General features: G+C 39.4%; 1 protein-coding gene across 5 annotated transcripts in view; it reads right to left on the bottom strand.

Annotated features, from left to right (window-relative positions):
• SCUBE3 (signal peptide, CUB domain and EGF like domain containing 3) overlaps positions 1-21,643 on the bottom strand; it is a 1,075,473-nt gene extending 1,053,830 nt beyond the window's left edge. For 4 of the 5 annotated variants that reach the window (XM_073666418.1, XM_073666419.1, XM_073666421.1 and 1 more), the window contains exon 1: positions 20,987-21,642. In XM_073666418.1, the coding sequence (XP_073522519.1) occupies positions 20,987-21,110 (124 nt within the window). In that variant the 5' untranslated portion in view covers positions 21,111-21,642. Of the gene's footprint in view, positions 1-20,986 lie in introns of all 5 variants that reach the window. The other variant, XM_073666423.1, reaches the window with a different exon arrangement.
• Positions 21,644-27,950: the final 6,307 nt, after the last annotated feature.

Here is a 27,950-nt window from a genome sequence, read left to right as displayed (position 1 = left end):
TCAAATCAGGAGTAAACCTAAGCACAGGTCAGGTAGAGTTCCTGAACTAGCAGTGCAGATTATTGTCAGGCAGAAAGATAAGGATTGGAAGAAATGGTGTCACAGGGATTATCTCCCTCAGCAAACCCTCCCCCCCTCCTCCATCTCACTGTGCTGTAAAGAATTCTGCATTCATTAATGTGCCTTTGTATTAGAACTGTGCTATCCTGTACTAGTAGGAAGACTGTTAACTGATGTGCTGCTAAGGAAACTGTACTGTTTGTCACTGAAGCCTGTTGCTCATAAGACTTAACTTGCAATGGCTGTGTGGCTTCTTATTAAATGATACTGTTCTACCATTTATGAGGACTCCTGTCAAGTGTGTCTGGTCAGCAAGTGAAACAACCTACGTTTTTGTGCCTGAGGGTCAATACCCCTGTGTGCCTGACAGAAGCTGCAGCACATGGTGTATGGTTGTCCTGAGTAATGGTTCCCCCAGGATTCCAAATTATTCATGTAACCTGTCTCGCCCCTATCTGAACCTAGCGGTGTGCGTGTAACAAAATTGCACACCCAGACAATGGCCCGCAGTACACACAGCGGCTTAATGGAACACCACTTCCACAGATATGGGTTCAAGAATACACTATTTTCAAGAAATTAAACATCTTTTACTGAAAAGATTACTCTAAAAGAAAACAGTGTGACAAAATATCTTAGGTGTAGAAACACAAAACAAAAATAAAATTGAAGGCAATAGTCAACTTTTCACCAACCAAATTTCTACATCTTTACCAGCCCAATTTTTGGGGGATTTTCAAAACCAACAACATTTAACACCAACCAAGTTTTAGAATATATTTGACAATATGCAATTTTTGGCACAAAAATAATCTAAGAGTACCAGGGGAAGTTTTTTGTTTTTAAAAAATAAATAAATAAAGCCACCGTAATTTACACAAAGCATGTTAAAGTGTATGGATGACTAAATGAATCTTAAAAAAATATATATATTTTTTTTACTTTTCTATACCACTGTAATGTAACAATAACTGCACGGATCAGTCATTTAATCCATAAAAATTTTTTTGAACATAAATATTTTGAAAGTGTACTTCATGTACTCCTACACTCATGAAGGCTTTGAACAAAGTACAAAGCCAGTAAAAAATTCTAAGGACGGTAATACAGTAATCCTGTTCAGGTGTACGCTTCTTCTTCTCCTCCCTTGTGAGGCTGAGGAGACTGCCTCCACCTGCTTCCTGGAGCTCGATTCCCAGGTGCTTAGACTGTAAAAGACCCTGGTTTAGTTGGTGCTAGAGCCCCCAACATGTAGAATTGGGTCACAGCTCCCTGTGCCACCTGCACCAAAGCCTGCTCCTGCCTAGGAGGTGGTGAACCCCAAGGACAATATGATCTCTCATGTGGTAGTCCCTTTTTGATCTGCCTTAAGGAGTCTTTCCTAGGCCTGTTCATTTCTCAAGAAGGGTTCATCCTGCTCCCTTCCTTCTGGCATCACACACACCACATACCAGCTATGTTGGCCCTCCATTTTGAGCAACATGACCCTGGATCCAGCCATCAGCACTTGCAGCCTTTCTTGGCAAGTGTTTCATCCCTACTACCCGCTGGTTGAACAAAATGTGATGACGGGTCCCAAACTGTTCGATTGACCCCCTTCTCTGCTGCTGGTCATATGTAACGACCATCCCCCAGCATGCCAACTGTCGATACTTGCGGGCCTGCTACCATTTCTCTGGCCATGCCTGGTCCTGGCTCACTTCCTTCTCTCTTCTGACCAGACTAAGCCCTACAGTCCGCTCACTAGTTGCTTGTTCTTGGCTTTCCTTTCTGCAGGCTGCAAAAAGCACAGCAGTGAAGGCTGCAGTCTGGGTTTGGGCCTTGGTAGTTCTGGTAAACTTGTAATTTCTGGAACACAGGATCCTGCCACCTCCGCTGTTTTGCCAGCATGGTCTGGCTCCAATATTCCTCTGGTCGCTCGCTCGGGAGTCTCGCGGGATTCGGCCATCTTTGTTGCCTTGGCGCCCAGTAAGAACTTTACACTGTATAGTTTACTATACTAATTCAATCCCTATAATTTTTGGAACGCTTTTTGGTTGTGATATATAACAATGAAACATACCCCAGAACACATTACACTGTATAGATGAACAATATAATACCGATACATTTTTGATCAAGTTTTTTGAGGGTTATATAGCACCGAAATGTACTCCAGACCATGGAATAGTCTATACATGAGCAATATAACAAGATGATGATCTTCGACACAAACCAAGTTTTCTTACACTAGGTAGGACATTTCAACCTAAAATCTCTTCGTAATTCTCTGATTTTATGATTCCTGTGATACGGTCAAGGCCTCCAGTACCGGACGCAGCAAAGCAACCCCACAGCATTATGGATCCTCCACCATGCTTAACCATTGCTAAGGTGTTCTTTTCCTTATAAGCTTCATTGTACCATCTGTAAACAAACTGTTGCTTTGCATTGCCAAAAAGATCTATTTTTGTTTCATCTGCCCACAGAAAATTTTCCCAGAAGGATTGTGGTTGGTCAAGGTACTCTTTTGCAAAGATCAGTCGTTCATTTTTATGTCTTTTCTTCAGCAATGGTTTCTTCCTTGGCCGTCGCCCATAAAGCTCTGCTTGGTTTAGTGTGTGGCATATGGTACTTGTTGAAACCATAACCTCAGACTGTTCCAGGTTGGCCTTCAGGTCTTTGAATGTGTGACGTGGTGTTTTTTTCTACCATTTGCACCAACCTTCGAAGAAATCTCTTGTCAATTTTCCTCTTTCCCCCACATCCAGGGAGGTTCTTGGCGGTTACATGCTTGGCAAACTTCTTAATAACATTGCGCACTGTTGAAAGTGGGATACCAAGGTCTTTGGAGATGTCCTGATATCCTTCGGAAGTCTTGTGTTTGCTAATAATAGCAGTTCTGATGTCCTCAGACAGCTCCTTTGTCTGCACCATTGTGACAAAAATACAGGGCCTACCACGTAGTTATTTAAAACACTGAAGTCATCATTCATTGGCTAACTCATGTCACATGGGCACTGACAACTAATCACAGGTGAATCTCTTATGATTTACCACAGGTGTGTCAAAATGTGTTTCTATACTAAATTAATGTAAAGGGTGCCAATACAAATGACACAGCAAGCTTTGGGCTTTTCATTTTTTCTCTCCCATTGTTTTTTTGTTTTAAATTATTGTTTATCATTTGCACTTTTGTATTTAACATGAGTGCTCTACACAAAAAACTGTTTCACTTAATTCATTTTTTTCAGGAGATATTCCACATTATGTACTTAAACTTCATTAGGTGCCAATAACAATGAGCAGGACTGTACTTATACACACAAAGGATTTGCAGAAAGTGCAAAGCCAGTTAAAAATAATAAGGATGGTCATTGGTCATCCATAAACTCCTGAAAGGCAACAACTGTCGGGCCTCAGTACAAAATTTTTAAAGTGTAGTTTCTGTACTCCTACACTCATAAAGGCTTTACACAAAGTACAAAGCCAGTCAAAAATTGTAAGGAGGGTAATACAGTAATCCTCTTCAGGTGTCCGCTCTCCTTCTCCTTCCACTTGAGGCTGCTGGGACTGCCTCCACCTGCTTCCTGCAGCTTGATTCCCAGGTGCCTGTAAGTGACCCAGCTTGAGGTATTGCAGGAACTCCTCACATATAGAAATAGGCAACAGCCCCCTGTGTCACCTGCTCCATTAGCTGTTCACGTATAGGAGGTGGAGAACCCCAAGGACAATACAATCTCTCGGGGGTGGTGGTAGCCCTGTTTAGAGTCGCATCAAGGAGCCTCTCCCAGGCACTTTCATTGCTCATGAAAGGGTCATCCTGCTCCCTTCCTTCTGGTATCACACCCACTGCATACCAGCGATGTTGCCCCTGCATTTTGCACAATATGACCCTGGTTCTAGCCGTCAGCACTTACAGCCTTTGAGGTAAGTGTTCCTTCTCTACTGCACGATGGTTGAACGAGATGTAATGAAGGGTCCCAAACTCTTCAATGGACTGCCTTCTCCGCTGACAGTCATAACTACCACACCCTGGGATACCAACTCTTGGTTACTTATGGCTAGCATGCAAGACAACATTTCTCCAGGCCTGGCCCTTGTTCGCATCCTTGTCTCTTCTCCTGCCCAGGCCCTGCAGTCAAATCACCTCTTCCTGGATCCTGGCTTTCCAGTCCGCTGTGTGAAAAAAACCCATAGGTAAAGGAGGCAGCCTGGGTTCAGGCCTTGGAGGGTCAGGGATATCGGACGGATTAAGACTACAAGCTCCTGCCACCTCTGCTGTTGCGCCAGCTTCCTTCGGCTGTGAGATTCCTACGCTCATTCGCTCAGAAGTCCTGCATGCTCCAGAACTCTTTGTTTCTCACTAAACACATACCACTGTATGGCAGTGAAATGGAACCCTAGAAATGGAACAGCTTTTCATCAGTTTTACAAATCACAGAAATTTTCACAGACCATGGTACACTGTGTGGCTGAGAAATGGAAGCCAGGAAAATGTATCAAAGATTTTTGGGAGTGTTATACAACACAAAAAAAAACTCAAAGCATGTAATACTTGATGGATCGAAATATGTAAAAAAGTTTCAGCTCCCACAAAAAAAGATGCAGCTATATATTTGCCAACGGACTGCGCAGATCTAATCCCTGTTGTGGTAAGACGACTCGCTTGGCCGCTTCCGGAAGCAGACAGGAACCAGGTTTTCCCTGCAGGCTTTATTAACCGGTTCCCAACCGCCCACTGTACATAAACGTCGGCGATGCCTGGGCTCTGTGCAGCGCCGACGTTTAAAAACGGTGGGTGGTCCGGCAGCGCTCAGGACCCCCAGGGTCCTGCAAGCACTGCGATTCCGGTGCAGAGCATTAGCTCTGACGGGGACATCATCAGGACCTGATTGGATCAGGTCCCAATGATGTTAACCCTTTGCTATGTTCTATATGCCGCGCTCTATAGTGATTGCGGCATATAGAAGATAGACAGAGGAGAGGGGGTCGTCTTACTTACCTCTCCGACGACCCCTGATACCTTCCAGGACCTGGCATTGCTATGGCAGCTGGAGGTCACATGACCGCCTCCAGATCTGCCATATATGGTGTCCTGCCAGGCTCAGTCTGCAGCTGAAGCCTGGCAGGACACACTGACTGTGAAACAGTCAGCAAAGATCACATGTAATGTAATACATGTCTATTACATTACATGAGATCAGTGATCAGAAAAATAAAAATTAATGTCCCATACAGGGACTAAGTAAAAATGTAAAAAAAAGTAAAAAAAAATGTTTTTAAACTGTTAAAAAAAATCACAAAATAAATAAAAATAAATAAATAAAATATTAAACCAATAAATCCGTATATTTATGCAAAACCCAAAAAAGTACACATATTTGGTATCACCGCGTCCGAAACAACCCGATCTATAAAACTGTCACATTAATTAACTCCTTCTGTGCACACCGTAATAAAAATAAATAAAAAACGGAGCAAAAAAATATGCTTTTTCGTCATATCGCCAAACTAAAAGTGGAAAAAAATGCGATCAAAAAGCAAAATGGAAATAGAAATGGTACCGCTGAAAACGTCATCTTGATTCGCAAAAAAAAAAGCCACCATACAGCTCCATCAGCCGAAAAATAAAAAAGTTATAGCGCTCAGAATAAAGCAATGCAAAAAAAATATTTTTTCTATAAAATTGTTTTATTGTGTAAAAGCGCCAAAACATAAAAAAAAATACAGTAAATGTAGTATCGCTGTAAACGTACTGACCCGAAGAATAACGCTGCCTGATCACTTTTACCACACGCAGAACGGTATAAAAAAAAACCTCAAAAAACAATTCCTGAATTGTTGGTTTTTGTTAATTTTACCTCTCAAAAACAGAATAGAAAGCGATCAAAAAATGTTACGTACCCAAAAATGGTACCAATAAAAATGACAACTCGTCCCGCAAAAAACAAGCCATCACATGACTCTGTCGGCCGAAATATGGAAAAATTATAGCTCTCAAAATATGGCGATGCAAAAACTAGATTTTGCAAAAAAAAGTGTCTCTTAGTGTGTGACAGCTGTCAATCATAAAAACCCGATATAAATCTGGTATCTCTGTAATCGCACTGACTCGAAGAGTAAAGTAATCTAATCAGTTATATCACATGAGGAATGGCGTAAAAAATAAATAAAACCAATTCTTCACCTGCTACTAATTTGTTTATTATGTCTCCCAAAGATCGCATTAAGGCTCTGCCCACATTTATCCTGCGCTCTGCGCTGAGCACTTACACCAGAGTTTCCGTGTAAATCTCTGAAATACATGATTCAGATGGAACCCATGACGGAAGATTCCCTGTAATGAGGCAGATATAGGCCACTGTGCAAGCCGTCTGGCCTGTGATCCCACGGTGTCATTTGTTTTAGGCGTGCATAAAAGTGCGGTTGGCCACATTTTTGTGCACTTCAGAAAAAAAGGACACCGCTAAACAGAGGCCAGATGGAGTCCAGAGAAACTCTGCTGCCTCATTACAGTGAATGGATCCCGCAGGGGTTTCATCTGAATTACATCACTTGGAAATTTAGATGGAAACCCCGATGTAAGTGCTCAGCCTAGGGCACCGGATAAATGTTATGTAAAATGTTCCCAACTAAAGCTTCAACTCAGTCCTCAAAAAAAGCTAGTCCCCACTCAGGTCCGTCATCTGTTAAAAATATAAGGGACTTCCAAGTTACTGGTAGCAGAAAGGCTCTGGAAAAGCGAAATGGCCCTTGCCCCCCAAAAGAAATTCAGAAAATTTTGTGCTCCCAAATCCAAATGCCTATTCTACAATAATTTGTTCTCCAATTGTCAAATAGCGCTCCGTCCCCCACAGATCTCGCCGTATGGCTGAGCGGTACGATACAGACACATATGGGGTATTGCCACTTTTAGAAGAAATTGTATGACACATTTCGGCACCATTTTTACCCATTGCCCTGTGTGAAAATGTAAAATCTGAGGGTAAAACATTTTTTTGTGGTAAAAATATAATTATGCTTTTTTCACTGCCCAATGGTATAAATTTAAAAATTAAAAAATACTCACTACTTCCCTAGATGAATTCCTTGAGAGGTGTAGTTTACAAAATGGGGTCACTTGTGGAGGTTTCTGCTGTTTTGGCATGTCAGCGACTCTTCAAATGTGACATGGTGTCTGCAACCTATCCCAGCCAACATAGCGCTCCTTTCTCTTCCGAACCCTGCCGTACACCAAAGCAGTGGTTTTCACCCACATATGGGGTATCTGCGTACTCAGGAGAAATTGCACAACAAATTTCATGGTGCAATTTATCCTATTACCCTTATGATAATACAAAATTAAGGGATGAAAAACGTTTTTGTGGGAAAAATGTGAAAATTTTATTTTTACAGCTTAATATTATAAACTTCTGTGAAGCACCTTGGGGTTCAAGGTGATCACCACAAATCTAGATAAGTTCCCTAAGGGGTCTAGTTTCCAAAATGGTGTCACTTGTGGGGGGTTTCCACTGTTTAGGCACATCAGGGGCTCCCCAAATGCAACATGGCATCCGCTAATTATTCAAACAAATTTTACATTCAAAAAGTAAAATGGCGCTCCTTCCCTTTCAAACCCTGCCGTGCGCCCAAACAGTGGTTTGCCTCCACATATGGGGTATCGGCGTGTTCAGGAGAAATTGCACAACAAATTTCATGGTGCAATTTATCCTATTACCCTTATGATAATGCAAAGTTAAGGGATGAAAAACATTTTTGTGGGAAAATGTGAAAATTTTATTTTTACAGCTCATTATTATAAACTTTTGTGAAGCACCTTGGGGTTCAAGGTGCTCACCACACATCTAGATAAGTTCCCTAAGGGGTCTAGTTTCCAAAATGGTGTCACTTATGGGGGGTTTCCCCTGTTTAGGCACATCAGGGGCTCCCCAAATGTAACATGGCGTCCGCTAATTATTCAAACAAAGTCAAATGGCGCTCCTTACCTTTCAAACCCTGCCGTGCGCCCAAACAGTGGTTTGGCTCCACATATGGGGTATCAGCGTGTTCAGGAGAAATTGCACAACAAATTTAATAGTGCAATTTATCCTATTACCCTTATGATAATGCAAAATTAAGGGATGAAAAACGTTTTTGTGGGAAAAATGTGAAAATTTAATTTTTACAGCTCAATATTATAAACTTCTGTGAAGCGCCTTGGGGTTCAAGGCGCTCACCACACATCTAGATAAGTTCCTTAAGGGGTCTAGTTTCCAAAATGGTGTCACTTGTGGGGGGTTTCCACTGTTTAGGCACATCAGGGGCTCTCCAAACGCAACATGGCGTCTGCTAATTATTCAAACAAATTTTACATTCAAAAAGTCTAATGGCGCTCCTTCCCTTCCGAACCCTGCAGTGCGCCAAAACAGTGGTTTTCCCTCACATATGGGGTATTAGCGCGCTCAAGAGAAATTGCAAAAAAAATTTTGGGGTCCATTTTTTCCTGTTACCCCTGTGAAAATAAAAAAAATTGGGTCTAAAGTAACATTTTTGTGAAAAAAGTTAAATGTTAATTTTTTTCTTCCACATTCCAAAAATTCCTGTGAAGCACCTGAAGGGTTAATAAAGTTATTGAATGTAGTTTTGAGCACCTTGCGGGGTGCAGTTTTTAGAATGTTGTCACTTTTGGGTATTTTCTGTCATAAAGACCCCTCAAAGTGACTTCAAATATGATGTGGTCCCTAAAAAAATGTTTTTGTAAATTTTGTTGGAAAAACGAGAAATCACTGGTCAACTTTTAACCCTTATAGCTCCCTAAAAAAATAAAATTTGGGTTCCAAAATTGTGCTGATGTAAAGTATACATGTGGGAAATATTATGTATTAACTATTTTGTGTGACATATCTCTCTGATTTAAGGGCATGAAAATTCAAAGTTTGAAAATTGCAAAATTTGCAAAATTTTCACCAAATTTCCGATTTTTTCACAAATAAGTGATATCGAAGAAATTTTACCACTATCATGAAGTACAATATGTCATGAAAAAACATTCTCAGAATCAGGGGGATCCGTTGAAGCGTTCCAGAGTAATTACTTCATAAAATGACAGTGGTCAGAATTGAAAAAATTGGCCCGGTCACGAAGGCAAAAACAGGCTCTGGTGCGAAGTGATTAAATGACATAAAGCCCTGCAACTCCAGCAAAAATAAAGACGGCTTTACTGGCAAAATGACAAAACAAAAGATAAGGCTGTGTGCCCACGTAGCGTTTTTCAAGTGTTTTTGATGCGGAATTTCCGCAGCGGAAACGCTTGTAAAACGCTTGGTAACCCGCACCCCATGGTCCCCAATGGGATTCCGCAAGTTCTATGCACATGCTGCGGATTTTTCCGCAGCGTTTATGCTGCGTTCAAAAATCCGCAGCATGTCATTTAATTTTGCGTTTCCGCAAGCAGAATTGCCTTTGTCCAATGCATAAAAAACGCAAGGCAATTCCGCATGTGGAAAACGCGTGATAAACGCGCGAAAAATGCGCGATAAACGCGTGCGGAATTCCGCATGCGTTTTTCCGGGAGAGGACTTGCAGAAATGAAGCAGAAATTTTCTGCTTCATAAATGCAACGTGGGCACATAGCCTAAATGGTAGCACAGTCCATGTGTATGTGGAATTCACCCAAACAGGTTGTAGTCCCAGCCTTCAGCTCTGTCTTGAGCTGAAGCTTTCCCAGTCTGGAGACCTTGCCTCTCCAGACCACAACACAGTAAAAAAAACAGGACTGAACACTTAAACCAAGCCCTGCCACACCCTGAGGGGAGGTATGGTGAATAACGTCCCTCCCGTCTCTATGTCATTCACATAAAACCACACTCTTTACAAGAGTTAACCCCCAGAATATAACATGCTGGCAGAAATTCAGTAGGTCTCAGTTCACACAGGAGAGCAACCTGAGTGACACATACCTCCTCTCGTATATCACACCAGTGACTCTGTCACACTGTCTACAGACTGTATTCTGCCACTCTCCCTGCTCCTGCGACTCTCCCCCCCAGACTAATTGCACAAGGTATGAGATACAAACAGCAAAGCAAAGTATTAGCCCTGACAAGGGCTGTTAGTATGATGGTTCAGCTTCAGCACCAGTATCAATCGCTATACTGTGCACACACGCCTATACAAGCACTCTCTCCCGGCAATATGAACTGTTACAGAGCTGTACAATGGTGTCAGTGTGCCGAGCCTAGCACCTGCTGCTCTTTTATAATCTCTGATGATGTCAGTCGGCCAGCCAATCACAGCAATGTCACTACCGAGATTGGCAATGGCATTACAGTGACACATAAGCAATACCCGCATGCTCATTGGCTGTGTAGCAGGCACCAAGATGTGGGGCGGAGATTCGAGTTTGAATTTGAGCACTGCCCATTGTTCGATGAGTAATAAGCACATATGAGCACCGTGATACCAAGTGATAACTGAGTATCACTGAGCATGTTCGCTCTTCCCTAGTTATTAGGGATTTCAAAAAAGTTCCATAGTGGGACTAATTAAAAAAGTAAAAATATTTAAAAAAAAAAAATCTCAAAATAATAAAAATATATATATTTTACCCATACATATTTTTATGAAAAAACAAACAATAAAAGTACACATATTTGGTATCGCCAAGTCCAGAACGACTCCACCTATAAAACTGTCTTACTAGTTAACCCTTTTAGTGAACACCGTAAAAAATAAATAAAAAACAAAGCAAAAACTATGGTTCATCATCATATCGCCGAGCAAAAAGTGGAATGAAACGCAATCAAAAAGACAAATGTAAACAAAAATGGTTTAGATGAAAATGTCCTCTTGTCCCGCAAAAAAACAGCCACCATAAAGCTCCATCAGCCGAAAAATAAAAGTTATAGCTCTCAGAAAATAGTTTTTATTGTGTAAAAGCGGCAAAATATAAAAAAACAAAACAAATGGGATATTTCTGCAATTGTACTGACTTGAAGAATATAGCTGCCTTATCAATTTTACCACACGTATAACGGCATTAAAAAAAAAGCACAAAACAATTGCTGAATTGATGGTTTTTGTTCATTCTGCCTCCCAAAAATCAGAATAGAAAGCGATCAAAAAATGTCATGTGCCCGAAAATGATACCAATAAAAACGACAACTTGTCCCGCAAAAAATGTGACTATGTCAGCGAAAATATGGAAAAATTATAGCTCTTAAATATGGTGGCGCAAAAACTAGTTTTTTTTTTAAAAAAGCGTCTTTTAGTGTGTGACAACTGCCAAACATAAAAACCTGACATAAACCTTGTATCGCTGTAATCGCACCGACCGTAAGAATAATGCAGTCTAATCACCTATAATGCATGAGGAATTGCATAAAAAATAAATTAAATCACCTGCTGTTGATCTGTTCATTCTGCCTCCCAAAGATTGCAGCAAGGCTCGGCTCACATTTATCTTGTGCTCTGCGCTGAGCAGTTAAATTGAGATTTCCATGTAAATCTCTGAAATACGTGATTCAGACAGACACCCCAGAGGCAGATTCCCTACAAAGAGGCAGATGGAGGCACTGTAGACACCGTCTGGCCTGTGATCTGGTGGTGTCAGTCTTTTTATTAGGCGTGCATAAAAGCTCCATCGGCCACAGTTTTGTGTACCTTTTGTGTACCTTTGAAAGAAAGGACAATGCTGAACAGAGGCCAGATGGGTTCCAGAGTAACTCTGCTGCCTCATTATAGTGAATGGATCCCTTGGGGGTTTGTCATCAGAATCACGTCAATCTGAGATTTAAATGGGATCCCCAATACAAGTGCTCAGCGTAAAGTGTCGGACAAATGTGATCCAAAATGTTATGTAAAATATTCCCAATAAAAGCTTTGACTCAATACACAAAAAAACAAGTCCCCACTCAGGTCTGTTATCTGTTAATGGAAATATAGGTGGTTGGGGTACCAACAATACGTACGTGTGTATGTTTTGTTTTCCTGACTGGATTATGGACATTTAATAAACCACCAGTTTGTTTTGGAACCTGCGGACTGCATTCCTGTGTGAACTTGCGTCTACCCAAGAGCTGATCCTTCACACCCTTTTCACATGTAAAAACGCCATGGAATAAAGAGTGCTTTAATAATAATAAATAATAATAATAGGCCACTCAAAACCCATTTAAATCTGAATAGATCCCCAAAGAGACAGGTTTTGTAATTTTTGTTGAAAAAAATTGAAATTTTTTAACCCCTCTACCATCCTAACCAAAAAATTATGTTTCAAAAATTATGCTTATGTAAAGCAGACATTTAGGAAATTGTATTTTTTTACTATTTTGTGTGTTATAACTGATTTAAGGGCATAAAAATTTGAAGTTTGATTATTGCAAATTTCTCAATTTTTTTTTGTCAAAATTTTGATATTTTCATAAATATACTCAAGTCATTTTGACCAAAATTTATCACTAACATGAAGCACAATGTGTCACAAAAAATAGTCTCAGAATCAGTGGGGTACGTCGAAGCGTTCCAGAGTTATTACTACATAAATTGACACTGGTCAGATTTCTAAAATTTGGTTTGGTCATGAAAGTCAAAATTGGCTCTATCACTAAGGGGCTAATCCACATAGTCATATCACACAAAACCATTAATAAATAATATTTACGTTATGTCTGCTATACATCAGCACCATTTGTAAAATGCTCTTTTTAATTTTTTTTGCATTTTAGAAAGTTTAAAAATGTAGTAGCAATTTTTAATTTTTTCAAGGAAATTTACAAAACTTATTTATTTAGTTATTTCGAAGTGACTTTGGGGGACCTACAGTATATATTAGAAAACCCCCCAAAGATAATACCATTTTAAAAACAGCACCCCCTCAACATATTCAAAACTGCTGTCAGGTAGTTTATTAACCCTTTGAGTGCTTTTCAGGAATTAATGCAAAATGACATGACAAGAAAGAAAAATGTTCTTTTTAATACCTAAATGTTGATAACTTCTGAACAAGTCACTATAGCAGGCAGTCTTTAAGGCTGTTATTTGGCCATGAATTGCCATAGCAACCATCAGGACCACACATTCATAATCTCAGTGTGCCGAAGGGGGTAAAAACGGAGCCCCCAATCTCTATTAACCATCTAGATGCTGTAGTGACTATTGACAGCAGCATGTAAAGGGTTAAATGGCCATGGTCAGTGCCAACACTGATCATGGCTGATGCAGCAAGTTGTCAACTATAGCGTACAACTGACAGCTGCTGGATTGTCACCCATCGGGGGATGATATTTACTTATATTTCAGGTCAGTAAACAGACGTATTGGTGATCGATAGATAGATAGATAGATAGATAGATAGATAGATAGATAGATAGATAGATAGATAGATAGATAGATAGATAGATAGTGTAGAAGGTCTGGATAATAATTGTCCCGAGGTCAAGGAGTCTACAGGCTTGTATACTGTTATACATTTTTGCTCATAGTCCTGAACCAAAGGAGCAACTAAATAAATATTAAAATTTGTACCTACATAAAATTAATTAAAAAGTGACAGCAATACCACACATGTGAACGCTAATAATGGTTTGAGCACACTGTGGGGCTCAGCATTGAGAGGTTCATTTGAATTTTACTTGATTATTTGTTGTTGTTTATTGTCAGGGAGGATCCATGTCACTTTTACAGAGTCATTGTGCGACTAGACATTTGGAAATCCCCCTATTTTTGTGTTGACAGATGATGCTCTTGAGGGAGCGGTTGTTTTTTTGTGGGTTGATTATAAGTTTTTATTGCTAACATTTTAGGGTAAATAAAATGTTTTGATCGCTTTCAATGTAAGGTTCGTTTCACATTTATCCATGATCTACTCTGAGCAATTACATCGGGGTTTCCGTCTAAATCCCCCAAAAGCATGATTCATATGAAACCCTAAATGGAACTACTCACTATAATGAGGCAGATGGAGTCACTTTGCATTTTTTTTTGGACAACATCAGAAGAGATGTCCAGTCAATCACACTTTTTGTGTAAAAAAAAAAAGCCTAAATGATGGGACACTGCCTGAACAGAATCCATAATAGTGAGTGTCATAGAAAATAGATGTCATAGAAAATATTAAAAATTTCTTTAGTCACTCACATCCCCCTTCCCTCCTTTTTCCTGTCAAATAGAGAGCAGCACCACACAATAGCTGACTGGCTTAAGTCTCTTAGATGTGAATCATCTTAGCTAAAATGCATGAAATTCTTTTGATGCCCAGATGAGATTCAGAATGGACAGGTAATTAGACAAAAGGTATTTTCGGACAATAATAGAGACATGTGTTGACACAGACACAGAAGAAGAAGAATCCTTTTGTCCACAGGAAATACATTGTAAAATATTTCCCTTGAATGGACATTTACACTATACACTCTTTTCCCTGTAAGAGAAGTGTTGCACTTGCAACAGGAATATGTCTCCGAAAGAAAACATGGACTATTGGAATTTCAGCACTGCAGCTAACAAGGAAAAAAGAGGTATCATTTTTCATAACTGTAACCCCTGCCTATGAGCCACAAATTCACAGTGGACAGGTAACTGACAACAGCTATTCCATGTATGCTATCTATGGAACGATAAAATCCTGAAAATATGGCACAAATATTGAATTTCTGTCACCATCAGGAGTAAAGTTATCACAAAAGTTTGGATTTCATATAATTCAAAAGGGCTGAGGACAGCCCAAAACCCTGCTCATATGAGGTCATCATAGGGGGTGTGCGGGTGGAACTCAGGGGCTGGTAAAAGATCAAGCCGATTTATGATCCTATAGAGAGAGACACATTGTGCATGCATGAATCCCGTTTGCTGAACAGCCTCAAATGAAGCACTCTCCTTCGGCTAAGTTGACTAGTCTCTGCGAGAAGCGTAGTAAGTTCTTTTTTAATCCCTTTTATTCTCTGTAACTGTATATGATATATTGTTTTGTCCCCTTTGTAAAATCTTTTGTATATTTTTCATAAACACTGCCTGCCTTTGGATTAAATATAAAATTTAATAGTTCTGTTCATTTTGTTCTGTAACCATGCCTTGAAGCCATATGCTACCTATCAGGCGTCCAATTTGCCTGTATAAATGATTGGTGGTGGCAGCTAGTAGTCTGGGGTTATTCTGGAGGTAGCAGTGATCGTACAGGGTTATGTACACATATGTCTTTATTGGAATCTGCAGGTGTATATACCATACGGTCACTGTTAGTGTTCCAATAACCTGCCTGTTAATGCGAACAGCCTGTGGCCTCCTCCTTTAATCGTCAGCCAATCGTGCAATAGTCTGGTCGAAAGAGGCAGCAGAAAGCGTTTTACTCCAAAGATCACAGCGGGTGTCTCTGCATGACCTTCCTGACCTGTGATATTTGTGATAAATCCATGATAGTGAGTCATTCTATTTGGGGTTTTATATGAATTTTGCGGTGATTTAGACTAAAACCCTGATTTTAGTGCTCAGAATAGAGCACAGGCATAAACATGAACTGAGCCTTATACTGAAAGTGATAAAAAAATGTTATGTAACCAACAAAAGCCAACATTTTTGATATTTTTATTATTCTTTACTGTATTTGTTATATGGAATGCAATACAAAATGTGACAGTTTTTTAGTTCAGGTCGTTCCAGATGCGGCAAAACCAATCAGCTATATATTTTTTGTACATTTTTCCATAAGGCTATGTGCGCACAATCAGTATTTGCTTGTAGAAATTTCTGCAAGGTTCTGCACCTCTTGGCAGCAAAAAAGCTGGGGAAAATACACAGCGTTTTTGCCTGAGGATTTGCCATGCGCTTTTTCCTATGCATTGTATTGGAAAAACGCAGGCCAAAATGCACAAAGAATGGACATGTCGCTTCTTTTTCTGCACATAAAATTCAGTCAGGAAAAATCCTGATCAAGTGCACAGATCTTGCAAAATGTCTTAGGAAATCATGGGATAAGGTTTGTGATGACTTTTTGGCCCATTTCTGCGCAGAAAAAGAACGCACCAAAAACGTACTGTGTGCACATAGCCTAAAACCTGCATTATTAGTGGCAAAAAATATTTTTACATCATTTCCTTTTTTACACATTGTTGCAAATGTTCTTTTTTTAACATTTTTACTTAGTCTAACTACAAAACTTGAATATTTTACATGTTTATTGCTGATCACATGCACTGTATTACTCATGCACTGCATTCCATCAAAACTGTCAGTTTTACACCGACAATTGGCATGTCAGACCCTGCTAATGACAGATGTCAGCACTACAGGTCACCAGAGTTGGCATGCCATGTTGACTAATATTAATAACGGAGATCATCTTGGTATAAATTTAGCCATATAATCGAAGGACTTATTTTTGTGTATTTTGTGTGCCATAATAAAATGTTTAATCAGGTAACTTATTGGCTAGTTGCTTTTTTTTTTTTTTTTTTTTTTAAGAACAGCTGTAATTAATTAAAAGACTCAAAATGAAATTGGAAACATATGAAGATTCAATAGAGCTCCATAGGAACTCCATGGTTACTGTTTTACAGCTCTGTACAGTTTAGAAATTGTATAGACCTGTCAGCCATGTGCATGATATCTAAAATTCAGCAGTTAGTTCTGTTCTTTAACAGCAATATCTTTTAAGAGCCAGCCAAGCGTATATGCATGGAGTTTGTGTGTTCTTGTTTACTGGTTGGTAATTAGTTCCTATGAAATTAGCCCTAGTGTATTTGTTTATCTGTAATCCAAAAATTTGATTGTGAACCTCCCTCCTTTTTAAAGATATGGACTAAGGTGAGTGATGACTATCTCTCTAAGTCACTCATGGATGTCAAACTTAAATACACAGAGGGCCAAAATTAAAAGCTTGGACAAAGTCATGGGCCAAAATGGATATTAAAAAAATGTATACAATCAAGGAAGTTTTTCCTTATCATCAAATATAGCAATGAACTTTTTCATATGGAAACAAACTTAAAAGAGTGGTCCCATGAACAAAGTACATTTTGATTAATAAATTCTTCTAATAAAATATTGAACTAATATATTATGTTGTCTAAGAGCAGTACGATGCAAACAAAGTGCCCCCAAACTCAGTATGGTACCCCCAAAGTGAATTCCTCCATACGCATGGTATGATTACCATACTGTACCACTTCTCCCTGAATCCCCCCAACAAAGAATGGTGACCCCATCACAGTATCATTCTCCAACTGTAATCCCCACACAGCCCTCCATACAGTATAATGTCCACAAAGAGTGTTCCATAAAGTATAATGGGCCTCACATAGTTATCCGTACAGTATAATGGCCCCCACATAGTCATTCATACAGTATAATGGCTCCACACAGTGCTCCAAACAGTATAATGGCCACAAAAGTGCTTCATACAGTATAATGGGCCCCATATAGTGCTCTAAACAATATAATAGGCCCAATATAGTGCTATACTATATTAGGTCCCACATAGTGCTCCATACAGTATTATAGGCCTCACATTGTGCCCCATACAATATAATGGGCTCCACCACATGCCCTATACAGTATAATGGGCCCACATAGTGGTCCATACAGTAAAATGGCCCCACATAGTGCTTCATACAGTATAATTGACCCCACATAGTGCTCCATACATTATAATGGGCCCACATAGTGCTCTATACAGTATAATTGGCCCCACATAGTGCTCCATACAGTATAATTGGCCCTGTATAGTGCTCCATACAGTATAATTGACCCCACATAGTGCTCCATACAGTATAATGGGCCCACATAGTGCTTCATACAGTATAATTGGCCCCACATAGTGCTCCATACTGTATAATGGGCCCACATAGTGCTTCATACAGTATAATTGGCCCCACATAGTGCTCCATACATTATAATGGGCCCACATAGTGCTCTATACAGTATAATTGGCCCCACATAGTGCTCCATACAGTATAATTGGCCCCACATAGTGCTCCATACAGTATAATTGGCCCCGTATAGTGCTCCATACAGTATAATTGGCCCCACATAATGCTCCATACAGCATAATGGGCCCACATAGTGCTTCATACAGTATAATTGACCCCACATAGTGCTCCATACATTATAATGGGCCCACATAGTGCTCTATACAGTATAATTGGCCCCACATAGTGCTCCATACAGTATAATTGGCCCCGCATAGTGCTCCATACAGTATAATTGGCCCCGCATAGTGCTCCATACAGTATAATTGGTCCCACATAGTGCTCCATATATTATAATGGACCCACATAGTGCTCTATACAGTATAATTGGCCCCACATAGTGCTCCATACAGTATAATTGGCCCCACATAGTGCTCCATACAGTATAATTGGCCCCACATAGTGCTCCATACAGTATAATGGGCCCACATAGTGCTTCATACAGTATAATTGGCCCCACATAGTGCTCCATACTGTATAATGGGCCCACATAGTGCTTCATACAGTATAATTGGCCCCACATAGTGCTCCATACGTTATAATGGGCCCACATAGTGCTCTATACAGTATAATTGGCCCCACATAGTGCTCCATACAGTATAATTGGTCCCACATAGTGCTCCATATATTATAATGGACCCACATAGTGCTCTATACAGTATAATTGGCCCCACATAGTGCTCGATACAGTATAATTGGCCCTGTATATTGCTCCATACAGTATAATTGGCCCCACATAGTGCTCCATACAGTATAATGGGCCCACATAGTGCTTCATACAGTATAATTGGCCCCACATAGTGCTCCATACTGTATAATGGGCCCACATAGTGCTTCATACAGTATAATTGGCCCCACATAGTGCTCCATACATTATAATGGGCCCACATAGTGCTCTATACAGTATAATTGGCCCCACATAGTGCTCCATACAGTATAATTGGCCCCACATAGTGCTCCATACAGTATAATTGGCCCCGTATAGTGCTCCATACAGTATAATTGGCTCCACATAGTGCTCCATACATTATAATGGGCCCACATAGTGCTTCATACAGTATAATGCGCCCCACGTGCTCCATTCAGTATGAAGGGCGTTGCGGGCCAAATATACTCACCCTGCAGGCCCCACATAGTGCTCCATACAGAATAATAGCCTCACATAATGCTTTATACAGTATGAAGGGATTCACATAGTTCTACATACAGTATAATGGCCCACATAGTGCTCCATACAGTATAATGTGCCCACAGTGCTCCATACAGTATAATGGGCCCACACAGTGCTCAATACAGTATAATTCGCCCCACAGTGCTCCATTCCCTATAATGGCCTCACAAAGTGCTCCATACAGTATGAAGTTGTTGCGAGCCAAATATACTTACCCTGCAGGCTAGATTTGGCCCGTGCTCAAGAAATATGTAAGCAACAAGTATTATAAGTTAATGAAATGTAAGCAATCATAACAATAATTGAAAATGTATATTAGCTGGTAATAAACAGTTTTCTAGTCAAACTTGATTTAGATGCAACCCCAGACCAAAGTGCTCAGGATGACCTCTGTACATAAGTAAAAGTGCCAACAATGGTCAGATAAGCATCAGAACTGAACTATCTAGCATTGGAAAAATGTAATTGGGTAATTGACTGTCTATGAAATTGGCCCTGTGTGAGTGATAATAGCGCTGCAGGGATATGCTGGCAATATGCAAGTAATAAGTACTATAAGATTATAATGGAAGCAATAAAAATGATGATTGAAAATTAATATTAGATGTTAATGAACAAAATATTCAAGGCACACAATAGATAGATAGATAGATAGATAGATAGATAGATAGATAGATAGATAGATATCAGAAATACAATATGTATTATCATTGTGCCCTTTGTGGAATAATATCAGTTGTATATTGGCAATGAGCATATCTTCCAAGCATGTCTCAACTTTGCACATGGTCACTTCCCTATTTGCTGTTTTTAATTATACGACGTATTAAAGGCTTTTATACAAACCAAGATCTTATTCCTTAGCCCCCGCCACCCAAGACTGCTAGCCTCTGGCCCTGAAAACTTGAGCTAAGATTTCCCCCACCCCATCAAACATCCACAGTCATAGCTAAAAAATGTCAAAAAATAACAAGAGGCCTCATAACAGCAGCAAGAAAACACATTATAGGCTAGTTCAGCCCTCATAAGCAACGAATTCAAAGGTCAGAACAAAGATCGAACAGAAAATCTGTGCGCAAGCACAATAATGAACATACAGGATAACTTGGATGCTTATGTTATTGGGCTTTTTCTTGCAACATTTGCCATAATGCACTAATTATAAAGGTACTACATTCATGTGTGACAACAATGAGCTTGCATAATATTAAATTCCAAAGGACTTTATTAATGACAATAGAGCCTGCTGCTTTTGTTTTTTTTTTTGTTATAAGTCACAAGATTATGCTGCATACTTAAATATAGGGATACATAAACAAATGTGAACGTAATAAATTTCTATTTCATCAAGCCTTATGAACCAACCAGGCAAAATGAATAATGATAAATGCTCATTGGATAATCTTAAATGTGGCAATATACATTAAGTAATATGAAATGATCTCACATATATGTGTGGAAAGTTGCATTACAATTCACACTGTAACTAATAAAATATATCATGTCAATGTGATCTCAACACGTATCTCACTTGGGACAAATACTTTAACCCTAATGGATGTTATAAAGGCAAAGTTAATTCCAAGATTGAGAATGCAAATACTGAAATTAAAAGCTTAGCTTGAATATAGTAGAAAAATGCAACATCAATTGAAAACAGTTAGAATTATATCAAAAGAGCATTAAAGCATGCATAAATGATGGCTAAGAATTACCCAACTAAAACATTTCCCGCTGTGACAAGGAACTGACAACTAAGATTTAGACATTCTTATCATCAAAAATAGTTTCTACATGTAGGGATCCAAAATACAGCAGGAAGAGCTTGTCTTACCTTGGCTTGCTGTGCTGAAACAGATGTGGCCGGTGAAAGACAGGAGCAAAAATAAAAAGTATACCATACCTATAGGTATACCAAAGATATAGGGTGGACATGTGTTGTGCCAGTAAAAATACATAATTGGCAAACATATAGCACAAAAAGGTCAAATCTGAATGCTGAATAGTGCACAACTTTCTTCTCTTAAGCTGTCAAGCATCTTCTTCTGGAGGAGCTCAGTTTTCCATGCAGCATGTTTAATACAAACTTGTTTTTCAGTGAAGAAACTCTACTACATGAAGAAAAGTGTCATACTGTTCAACAGCAGCAACCCAGGTATTAATTTACTAGGTTGACACGTTATACATTAAACTGATGAAATTTGTCTATGCACTGTAGCTGTAAAATCATCCAATAAAACATCACACATTATTTGGATGCTTTAAAAATTAAAAGTAATGTAAAACGCTAATGAGAACTAATGTGCTGTTGGTTTCCACTTTCCCTTCCCACTCACAAAAATAAGATAAAAATAGATCTGTAGGGTACTGAGGATAGAAGAGTGTTGCTGGTAAAAAGGAGTCTTTATACTGAAAAGATAGAGTGAAACCTCCCCCCTCACCAGCTGCAACACACAAAGGTTCCTGCTGGAGAGGAGGAAGGAGAGTGGAGAAGGAGGGAGAGAAAAGGAGGGGGTCCAAGAGGAGAGGGAGAAGAAGGGAGGGAGGTGCGCTCCTCCTATATACTTTTCCTTTTCAGAGATGCCCTGTCTGGGGTGATATTTGGGCTTTTTTTTTCATATTATGTGAATTCTAAAACTAGTATTGAGTTTTTATGGTCAATGTCTTGTAAACTCATAGACTTTTCTGCTAAAGTGGATAAGTGATTGTCACCTTTGTGCTGATTTATTTACTGCAGATAAAGTCCAGTTTCAACATCAGAGACCACTCTTACTAGATTTCTACCTATGTCTCTTATTTATAGTTCATTTCTTCTTACTGTGTGGAAGAAAAAAAAACCTTTTCAAGTGTCATTCACAACTAAAAAAAAGCAATGAAAATAAAGTGATCTTTATATGAACTCAGGCTGAAAAGATAAATAAAAAGTGAACAATTCCCTTTTCCATGATATTTGTTTTGTATGGCTCTATTGCTAGATATTTAATTTATTTGCTAATGGAGCAATTGTTCAAGATCAGCAGTGTAATGGTAAATTAAAGTAAAAAGACCTTGCTTTGTGCTGATTACAACTTTGCTTTAAAATTTATTTGTGGAGAATTAGGGAAAAGGTTCAAAAGTGTTTACTTCTGGCACTTCATATAGTACAGTGCAACAGAATGCTCAAGGGAGAGCTGCTGGGAACAGGGGCCAAAGGTCACATGAAGAAGTAGGAGAGACTGATTCCGCAGCTGATTCTAATTACACATTTCCTTTGCTTCATTAAATATGACTAAAACTGGATTTCATAGGGCACTTAAGAAGTAGTTAGATCAAGTCATTCTATGTTCAAAAGGATGAGGTGCAGAGAGTAATTACACAAGATATATAGCTGATATGCTTTATGTTACTCAATAGTAAAATTATAAGTTTCATTTTGAAAATTCCTAACTGAAAATTGCATCTGCTTATAAAATGTCCTGTAGCATCAGAAAAAAGTTAGGTAGTATCTAGTGTTGAGCGATCATGCTTGACACTGCTCGGTACTCGCCTGAGCATCTCACTACTCGGGATGTTCGGCGAGCACTGAGCATTTCCAGGTTACTCGGGCGGGAGCTCGGGTCTCCGCCCTGCACGTTTCGCGCTCTTTACAGAGCCAATGAACATGCAGAGATTGCCAGCCAGTCACTAGAATGCCGCAGGCATGTTGTTTGTGGGCATTACAGTGATTGGCTGGCCACACAGCATCACCTCGAGTATTTAAAACCGGGCACCACCATCTTGGACACAGTCGCTCCGGATCAGACAGTGTAGGGTCAGTGCTGCTGAGTTAGGGAGAGATATATAGTGCGAAATAGGTAGTGTAGAGTCTCTAAAGCCTGCCAAATCAAACAAACAGTCCTTCTCAGGCCTAATATCCATCCCAGATATCAGGCAGGCAGGCTATATAGGAGACGCAGTGGTTATACCAGCAAACGCTGCATTACAGTCCTGTGTGCTCCTGTTGGTCAAATTGGTAAACTTATCCCCCGGTCTCAGGGGCCAGGAAAAATCCTTTTTTTTTTCATCTAAATCCTGCGTTTTTTTTTTTCCTCAGTGAGACTGTACAAATACGAGTCTTATTAACCTTTTGGTATTCCCCCCCCCCAAAAAAAAATTGAGTGTGTCTGTGAATGTTCAGACACCAATATATCTGTTTAAAAGAGTCTGGTGTAGGCCAGAGAAATAGAACTGTGGTTTTGCAGTTCCACGGGTCAAATCTCTGTATTATCCTGCTTTTGGCATGTTTTGCCGTAAAAAAAATAGTAATAGTGTCTCCCTGACTGTTCAGACAGCAATATATCTGTTTAAAAGAGTCTGGTGTAGGCCAGAGAAATAGAACTGTGGTTTTGCAGTTCCATGGGTCAAATCTCTATATTATCCTGCTTTTGACAATTTTTCCGTAAAAAAAACTGTAATAGTGTCTCCCTGACTGTTCAGACACATTATATTTGTTTAAAAGAGTCTGGTGTAGGCCAGAGAAATAGAACTGTGGTTTTGCAGTTCCACGAATCAAATCTCTGTATCATCCTGCTTTTGGCATTTTTTGCCGTATAAAAAACTGTAATAGTGTCTCCCTGACTGTTCAGACACCAATATACCTGTTTAAAAGAGTCTCGTGTAGGCCAGAGAATTAGAACTGTGGTTTTGCAGTTCAACGGGTCAAACCTCTGTATTATCCTGCTTTTGGCATTTTTTGCCAAAAAAAAACCGCAACAGTGTCTCCCTGACTGTTCAGACACCAATATATCTGTTTAAAAGAGTCTGGTGTAGGCCAGAGAAATAGAACTGTGGTTTTGCAGATCCACGGGTCAAATTTCTATATTATCCTGCTTTTGGCATTTTGTCTATAAAAAAGTACAGCAATAGTGTCTCCCTGACTGTTCAGACACCAATATATCTGTTTAAAAGAGCCTGGTGTAGGCCAGAGAAATAGAACTGTGGTTTTGCAGTTCCACGGGTCAAATCTCTGTATTATCCACTTTTGGCATTTTTTGCCCAAAAAAACAGGCAATAGTGTCTCACTGACTGTTCAGACACCAGTATATCTGTTTAACCTTCGTCCGGCAGAGTAGGTACAATTGTAACTATTCCGTTTTAAAATTGCAATAACTTTTTTTCGAAAAGCCGTAGAAGGCTGAAATTTCGTGACAACTCTGCAATTTTGGTCCAGAGTATATTGGCCAAATTTCAATAAAATATCTCCACCCCCTTCCGAGATAAGGGGTCGAGATATTTTTGCATTCATAACAAGCTGCATAGGTACAAATGTACCCTCATATATTTTGAATGAAGATAATGCAAGGAAAAAAGAATAATATTTTTTTTAATGATAATGCTATTTTATTATTATAAACAAGTAAAAAAACTGTTCATTTACATTATAAAAGAAAATGTAAGAAACTTTTTTTTATTGATTTTCTTCGCAAGTAATGCATGTTGTCTTTGCTACCGAGTGTTCATCGCAAATGGGTTTCACACAAACCACACAAGACTTCCTAGTCTTACGTTGTTTTCGCCTCAGGTCTTGGCAGACTACCATCAACAGGGGAGGGTACACAACTACCATGAGGTATTTGAGGGCCAGCTGCTGCTTGCGATGCTACCAGAATGCATCGTCCAAGCACCATTTCTACTGCACCTCAAAGAAAATGGTTTCTCATCATCATTCGGTTTGTACTACGATCTTCAATTGCAGGCATACACAGCTGATTTGCGAGATCTCTCAGGAACTTTCTTCGTTGATCCTTTGTCCTGAAGCATGGATTGTGTTCTCTGTAGATGAAGTAGGATGCTAACCCAGTGACGTCAATCATATTGTAGAAAAATGCCAGAGGCCAGCGTAATGTTCGTCGTTTCACAGTGTACTCTCCCAACATTTTATCCATAACATCAACTCCGCCTTTTGTTTTGTTGTAGTATTTTATTATCTCTGGCTTGGCTGCTAGTGTCTCTTCAACTTCTCCCGTCATGTGCATAGATGATAGAATCACGACTGATTTGTTCTTCTTTAGTACATATGAACAGACTGTTGCATCATGATTATAGGCAAAATTTGTCGAGTTTACAGGCCTTTCTTTGGCAGGCTGCATGTTGCTAGGTAGGAACCTTTTGTTTTCTCTCACTGTACCAACTAGTGTCATGTTCCAGGAGTTCAATACCTTAGCTAGTTCCATGGTTGTAAAGAAGTTATCGGTGGTGACATTTCTTCCAGAGCCTTTATACGAGCTCACTAGGTCCAATACTGTTCGTTCACCAATGTTTACTTGTCGAGGACCATCAGTTGGTTTCCCAGTGTAGAGCTGACCTTGTAATGGGTAGGCGTTTGACGAGTTACAAGCCCAGAAAATCTTTATGCCATATTTAGCTGGTTTTGAAGGTATATACTGGGTAAATTTAGTATGGCCTCTAAATGGAAATAATTGCTCGTCGACGGTGATACAATTATATGGCTTGTAGGCTCTCTCCAGATTTCTGTTCAGCATTGTCCAGATGTCCCGTATTGGTGCAGCTTTATCTGTTTGCACACGTTCTGCACGTGTATTTTCGTTGTCAAATCTGATAAATCTGAGTATCATCTTGAAGCGGTCACGAGACATAGCTGCACGTATAAGAGGCAGAGCAGCAACATTCCACATTTCCTCCAGATTCTCTTTGTTGTCTCTGTGCACACCAGCAGCAATCAGTATGCCCAAAAATGCATGGAGTTCAGTTTCAGTAAATTGCTTGAATGTTTTTTGTGGTGACCATTCAGAAGAATCAGGAAAACATTGTACCAGTTCGTTGTTGTAAGCATCACAAACTCTCTTGGCCTTTCGATTCGTTTCTCATAATATGATGTCACACATCTCGGGAGTCATGATTGACTTGAATAGCTCTTTTGCTGTATACAGGTTGCTGATTGCTGCAGGGCCACCTCTTTGTTGTAGGACATTACGAGATTTTGTTTGTGCATTTGGCAGTGGATCACTACACCATTGAGTTTTATCCTTAGCAGTCCAAATGTAGCCTGTACTTTGAGGCACAGACTCATCCTCAACACTTTCGTCTGAGTCGTATTCTTTTTCCTGCTCTATGACCATTTCTTGTTCAATGTCTGAATCTTCTTCAGTAACATCCACTTGTGGTACATAGTTTTCATCATCAGATGGAACATATGGTTCTTCCTCATGCTCAGAATCAGATTCTTCCAGCATTCGCATTATTTCGTCAGACGTAAATCTGTAAATATGGAAAAATAAATAATTTTCCGAAATACTACACAATACTACATTATTGGCTTTTCATAAAATGATACTAACCTGCAAACATGTTTTTTTGGATTATGGCGGAAACTAGATCCAGCATTACTATCACTCATGATGACTCGGTAGATGAATTTTGGCTTCGTAATTTAGTTCAGTAACACGTGGCAAGTAGACTGAAACTCGATTCTAAAGTGCAGATAAAAAAGTAAATTATTTCTAGTGATAATTATTTATAAATGTCATTTATATATTATGTAAACCGTATACGGTTTCAGAGTTTTCATTCTATCTTCGACTGTTTTTTCGACCAATAGGAAAATTGTAACAGAGCCACCATCTTTATTTTGTGCGGAATATAAGTAAAACATTGTAAAACAATATGTAGATACTAATTATTATCAATTTTTCGTATAAAAATCATACCTATAGTGATAAGTTTCATACAAAATATATGTAAGCCAAGTCCAGGCTCAAAGACAATTTCTGACTGTTCTGTCCCCACATAAGGCGAATGAAGGTACAACTGGCTGTTAGATGCTGTGAGACTTTACTACCTTCGTATCCAAGAAACTGAAGACTTCACAAGCCTAGAAATGTGTGTGCTCACAGCAATGAGATGAACAGTAAAATGGATACTGAGAGGAGGGAGGCAGGAAGAGAAGTAGAAGCCACTCCCAGTTTGAATCAAATTAATTGACAGCAACATAAGTGAGCAGTAACAACACTGGCCAATAGATATCAGCATAACATTTGTAGCTGAATGAACTTTAGTTTCTGAAACCAAGTAAGGAGAAAGTCTTCCCACAGTGGAGGTATATATGAAGGTACAATTGTACCTCTGCAGCCTGTTAATGTTGTAAAATTATGCAGCCTGACGAAGGTTAAAGAGTCTGGTGTAGGCCAGAGAAATAGAACTGTGGTTTTGTAGTTCCACGGGTCAAATCTCTGTATTATCCTGCTTTTGGCATTTTTTCCCATAAAAAAACAGTAATAGTGTCTCTCTGACTGTTCAGACACCAATATATGTGTTTAAAAGAGTTTGGTATAGGCCAGAGAAATAGAACTGTGGTTTTGCAGTTCCACGGGTCAAATCTCTGTAATATCCTGCTTTTGGCATTTTTTGCCGTAAAAAAAAACTGTAATAGTGTCTCACTGACGGTTCAAACACAAATATATCTGTTAAAAGAGTCTGGTGTAGGCCAGAGAAATAGAACTGTGGTTTTGCAGTTCCATGGGTCAAATCTCTGTATTATCCTGCTTTTGTCATTTTTTGCCGTATAAAAAAATGTAATAGTGTCTCCCTCACTGTTCAGACACCAATATACCTGTTTAAAAGAGTCTGGTGTAGGCCAGAGAAATAGAACTGTGGTTTTGCAGTTCAACGGGTCAAACCTCTGTATTATCCGGCTTTTGGCATTTTTTGACATAAAAAAAAACTGTAATAGTGACTCTCTGACTGATCAGACACAAATATATCTGTTTAAAAGAGTCTGGTGTAGGCCAGAGAAATAGAACTGTGGTTTTGCTGTTCCACGG

The sequence above is a fragment of the Phyllobates terribilis genome, unplaced genomic scaffold (assembly GCF_046119375.1).
Source record: "Phyllobates terribilis strain yellow unplaced genomic scaffold, ASM4611937v1 Scaffold_2__4_contigs__length_985480577, whole genome shotgun sequence".
In the NCBI taxonomy this organism is placed as follows: Eukaryota; Metazoa; Chordata; class Amphibia; order Anura; family Dendrobatidae; genus Phyllobates; species Phyllobates terribilis.
This window is presented reverse-complemented; position numbering and strand designations above follow the sequence as displayed.